Source organism: Acyrthosiphon pisum, chromosome X (assembly GCF_005508785.2).
Source record: "Acyrthosiphon pisum isolate AL4f chromosome X, pea_aphid_22Mar2018_4r6ur, whole genome shotgun sequence".
Lineage (NCBI taxonomy): Eukaryota > Metazoa > Arthropoda > Insecta > Hemiptera > Aphididae > Acyrthosiphon > Acyrthosiphon pisum.
Window position 1 is genome coordinate 46,212,129 of NC_042493.1, and position 5,249 is coordinate 46,217,377.

At 27.3% G+C, this 5,249-nt stretch overlaps 2 protein-coding genes across 2 annotated transcripts in view; one reads left to right on the forward strand and one right to left on the reverse strand.

The window, feature by feature from the left end:
- Positions 1-4,290, reverse strand: part of LOC100568867 — a 6,973-nt gene extending 2,683 nt beyond the window's left edge. The window contains exons 1-8 of the mRNA XM_003244784.4: positions 4,083-4,290; positions 2,527-2,601; positions 2,097-2,168; positions 1,777-1,893; positions 1,419-1,681; positions 783-1,054; positions 135-357; positions 1-73 (exon numbers count right to left, since the gene is read on the reverse strand). Of these exons, the coding sequence (XP_003244832.1) occupies positions 1-73; positions 135-357; positions 783-1,054; positions 1,419-1,681; positions 1,777-1,893; positions 2,097-2,168; positions 2,527-2,601; positions 4,083-4,174 (1,187 nt within the window). The 5' untranslated portion in view covers positions 4,175-4,290. The remainder of the gene's footprint in view (positions 74-134; positions 358-782; positions 1,055-1,418; positions 1,682-1,776; positions 1,894-2,096; positions 2,169-2,526; positions 2,602-4,082) is intronic.
- LOC100159508 (ABC transporter G family member 23) overlaps positions 1-5,249 on the forward strand; it is a 101,771-nt gene that overhangs the window by 17,978 nt on the left and 78,544 nt on the right. The window lies entirely within an intron of this gene.

Consider the following 5,249-nt stretch of genomic DNA (forward strand, 5'->3'; position numbering starts at 1 on the left):
TTCTGCACAATATAATCAGGTCCATAGGGTAGAATTTCTTTAAGTCTTTTAGTGACACTACTGTCACCATCACCTATGAAATCAAAAGTAAATTAATATTGGTGCATAATAGTTTTTAAAATTGAATAACGTACCAATAAGCTTATTGAACTTCAATTTGTGTAGCTCTACACTTTTTAAAAAGCCCTCAGCTATTCCATCTGATTCTATACCGGTGGCTGCTTTTTTCCAGTTTAAAAAACATGTATGAATGCCTGGAGTTTCATTTTTTGTTTCAGCTCGACTACAGATAATACAAAAGCGGTTTCTGATCCCAACAAATAGCACTTTTTTAGTTTTGTATCCAATAATAGTGGCCTGTATATTTTAATATTTTAATTAAATATTAATAATAATTCATGCATGTACGGTTCTGGTTAAACAGGTATATAAACATTTTAATGTGATAGTTAACTTAAAATTGTAATGAAATTAATTTTTAAAAATAATTTCTATAGATTAACACGTTATTTTCCACGTTACTAAAATAATAATTATGAATGTAGAATATATAAATGAGCTTATAAATGTATATTGTATGACAAAAATTAATTTACCTAGCACTGCAGGATTTATCTAAGAATAGTCGAATTATTTGTATTAATTTAGGGAGACAAATATTTCAAATAAAATTTACTTATAAAATAAAAAACAAGGTACCTACTACTTAAATTTTTAAAGTTTGAAAATCATATTTTAATGGGCTTTAAATATATAACGAAAGTACAAAATATTGTATATACCACTCCGGATAAAGCGTCGTATTTAGATTTATAACTCCGTTTTGACCATTGTCCATCTGCTACAACGGTACAAAACGGTATCCCATCATCGCCAACATCTCCTGCTTCTATTGCTAATTTCCTTTCTTCCTCTCCGGCTTTTTGTATTTCCTCCCACGCTGAGTTATGAATACTAGAGCTTAAGTTTTCATGTTCTTTAAAAAAAGTGGTACTTGCCATGCACGGAATTTCCATTGCAGCTGATAATTCAGCTAGTTGTTTTTGGCCAATTCCTTGAAGATGATATATAACAATGTATAACTTTTACAACCAACGACAAAATCGAATACAACAAAAACTGTATTGACTATTTTCAATTTTTTTTTTTTCAAAATTTTAGATTAATGATTTTCTAATAGTGTATAATATTTTAATTTTTTTAGACCCTTATATTTATTGGTTAGAACACTATAACATTTTGATTTTAAAATGGCAACATATTATACAAATTTATGACATTTGAAAATCAAATGACGATAGTGGTTTAATCAGTAAACATAAAGAAAAAAAAATAATAAGGTAATATAATATTACCTCTATAATTTAGGTACCTAGGTATATATTAAGTAAATCAATATTATTATTTGTTCAACTTACCAATTGCTACACTTCCATTTGTTACGGCTTTATTTATGGGAAGATATGATTTATCAGATGGTTCTGAAGAAATAACTGTTACAATGTTGCACATTTTACATTGAAATTTGAATTTGGAAAAAAAACCATAACGTTTTTCTGAGACAAAAGACATATTCAAAAAAGAACAGTCTAGTCCACTACCATGTGAACTGTTTTGGATTTGTTTAAAAATATAATCAACATCTACAATTCGTCTACCCGATAAATGGTCAGCAAGAACCCTAAATATAAAAAAAATAAAAATAATAATAAAATCGAAAACGAAATTTGAAATAAGAATAATCAAAGAAATTAATGTTTTTTTTCTGATACTTACTCAGTATTACTATTTTCCTCAACACATGGTAATATGTAGGATTCAATATCATTTAAATTAAAAGATTGATTACATTCAACAATTGGGTCAACTTTGGGAACAGGTGTCGAAGTAAACCTAAAGTTTTTAATTAATTCATTATTTCTTAAAAGGTGAAGTCTCAAAAAAAAATACATGATAAAATGTTTGGCACTGCCTACTAATGTACAATAGGTTAGTTCAAAATTCTAATTAACAAAACAATTTACAAAATGAAAATTATATACTAAGTGAAAAAATATATAATAAGATACCTAACGATTTTTAATAATCTTACTTACTGGATTGGTGTAACAAAGTTTATGTTTTCAATTTCTACGTCATTAATAGAGCCAGTGGAGGTACTAGGTTCACTATAAATAATATAGGAGTATAGTCAGTATAGATCAATTTTACCAAACAAATAAATTGTATTAGTTATAACTAATATGTCATAATATATGATAGTTATGATAGTAGACTTACCTATTCTTCAACTGAAATAAACTATTATTTTGCTATTTTGTAGTTAAAATACATGAAATGTTAAAAGTTGGAAATTTTTTTTTATAAGCATTTCGAATTTTGACATAATATTCATAAATAATACAACTAAATATCGTAATACTTATTCGTAATTTAATAGGTAAAATTATATTGTGTCAAAATTATGAATAATATAAAATGTACTAAAGTTAGTAGGTAGTTACACACACACACTCATGTTATTACCTCGAATTTTGATCAATATCGTTGAATCGAATTTGAAATGAAGATTCTTCAGGATCTCTGTCCTCAACAACACCACTAGAGTTTAATTAATTTAAAAAAAAAAAAGTAAGTATAATCGCTCTGCTATATAGTAGATGTCAAGTGAACCTCGTCATTGAGTCATAAGTTAGTTTGATTGATGTGTTAAAATATGAAATTCAAACACGTTTTAGATTCTGAGCGGAGCGATGAATGTATTGGTTTTACAATGATGTGTGTTTTTTTATTTTTTTTTTATATTTTTTTTTATTTTTTATTTATTTTTTTTTGTGTCTGTGTACACGATTAGTAGTCGAAATATTGCTTTGATTTTCAACTTCAGAATCTTGTTCGATTAGAAAGTGAATCTAGTTGGTACTTTTGGGAGGTCAAAATTTAAAATTCTCAATAGTTTTTGAAAAGGCCATGAAAAACAAATGAAAAATTAAGGAAAAAAACGGGAATTTTTACGCAAAACCGATTTTGAACAAAATCGATTTTAATTTTTGGTGTAACTCTAAAAAAAATTACGGTAGATACATGAAATTTAAACTGAATGTTTATATAAGCAGTTTCTACACAGTATACCTTTTTTAAAATATGTTGACTTATTTTGAGCTGTTTACGGGCATTTTTATCAGTGTCCAATTTTTTTACGTTATTTTTCTATAAATATCAATAACATTTTATTTGTTAGGTAAAAACTCTTGAAAATTTAATAGCAGGCTCCATATATATTGTTTCAAAAGCAGATGTAAAATATTAAAAATCCGTAGTCACAAATTTTTTTTCTAAGCATTTAAAGTTCAAATTTTGACAAAATACGTAAAAATGACGAAAATTTGCCAATTATTTTGAGTTCAAAATTCATAAAAATTTTTCTTTTTAAAATGCAATACAAGATATAACATAAAATTCTCTACTTTTATCAAAAATAAAATATCTAAAAACAAGAAAAAATAAATTTTTATGAGTGTTTGAAATTCATAATTTTACAATATTGGATTTCTCATGTAGTATATGAAACTTTTAGAGTATATTTTATATATACGCAATGGCATTTTAAAATGTAATTTTTTTGGTAAAAATGAATTTAACCAACTATAGTAAATACAAATGCCTAATACTAAAATTAATTACTTTATTCACAATAATATCATCAAATACACTTAGTAAGATATTATAGACTGACTGACCGTCTTCGCTCAGAATCGTTTTTCTTATTCAATGATATTATATTATTGGATTCAAATTTAACACAATCCATTACAGTGACTCACTTTTAAATTCAATAATTTCTTTGTTTTATATGTTCAATATTTTTGGGGTGGTATAAATTTTTATCGGCATTTTACAAATGATCAGTGACCTTCTCTATGACGAGGTGCAGTCGTGACTCGACACTAATTATGTATGTATATAACAAAACAATTTTTTTCGTTTTAGACCGGGAGACTAAGCTTATAAAATTAAATTTAAATTGGTAATACAATGTTTTTAATTTTTAAAATAAATAATATGTAATTTAGGGCACTTACCTTGGTTTTTTAGATCGTCTAAGTGCAAGTGTCTTAGTGACCATTTTTTTAGTCGATCGTTTACGCTTTAGCACATTTTTTTTATTTGCCATAATGAACTATGTAGATCCGGAAAATTATAAAAAAAAATGATAAAAATGTTCACAACTGATGTGATCACGTTGAATCATACAGAAGAAATGGTTATTTTTCAGAGTTTACTTTACGATAATTCGAGTATTACAATAGTTATAGTAATAATATATTATACTTGAATATTTATTTTTAATTTTTATACATATTTCTGGAAATACAGCAATTAGTATAGTCTATATAGTATGTTAATAATCGGCGCATAATCTATTTTCAGAAGCGTTTGTCGTAGTGTCGTCGGCACTCGTCGCCGATTACCGGCGACCGTACGAGCAGTCACTTTTTGGCGTAGTGGGGAATTTGCGACCTCCGTCACAACGGCATGTAGGTGGCAGCACACTATTGCAATGAAATATCAAATCTAACGACGTAAACACGCTTTCGAAAAACAAACGAAAAGCAATTAAAAAGTGGTTTTAGAGTAAAATTACCTATAATAAATTTTATAGAGAACAATATTTGGGAGGGAACCTCATCGGGGTTTTGTATTAATACAAATACACAGCTCGATATTAAAGGCACAAAAATCTTTTTTTTTACATTTTTTAAGTAACTGTAACTTTTTTACTGCTTAATATTTCGAAAAACACCGATGAGGTTCCCTCCCAAATATTGTTCTCTATAAATTTCATAATAAGTATATTTACTCTAAAAACACTTTTTAATGCCTTTTCGTTTGTTTTTCGTAGACGTGTTTTTACCGCTGAAAATAACTAGTGTGACATCCTCTTAAGAGGACGCTACACCCGCATGTGTTGTCTCCGTCTTACAAATATACAACATACCAAAAACTGTTTTGCGCGGGACAACTTTTCTAGCACCATATTAATTGTTGTAGAGCTACAAAATTTTCACAACACGTAAAGAAGAAATGTATCTGTGCAACAGCGTGCTCTTTTTTTTAATAGCACTATCCAATCATTTTTTATAAGCAAATAAAAAAAACAAAATGTTTAGAACCAAATAACTTTTATTGTATTTATGTTATCTAAAATATGGGCACGCTGTTGCATAGATCATTTTCCACCCTATATG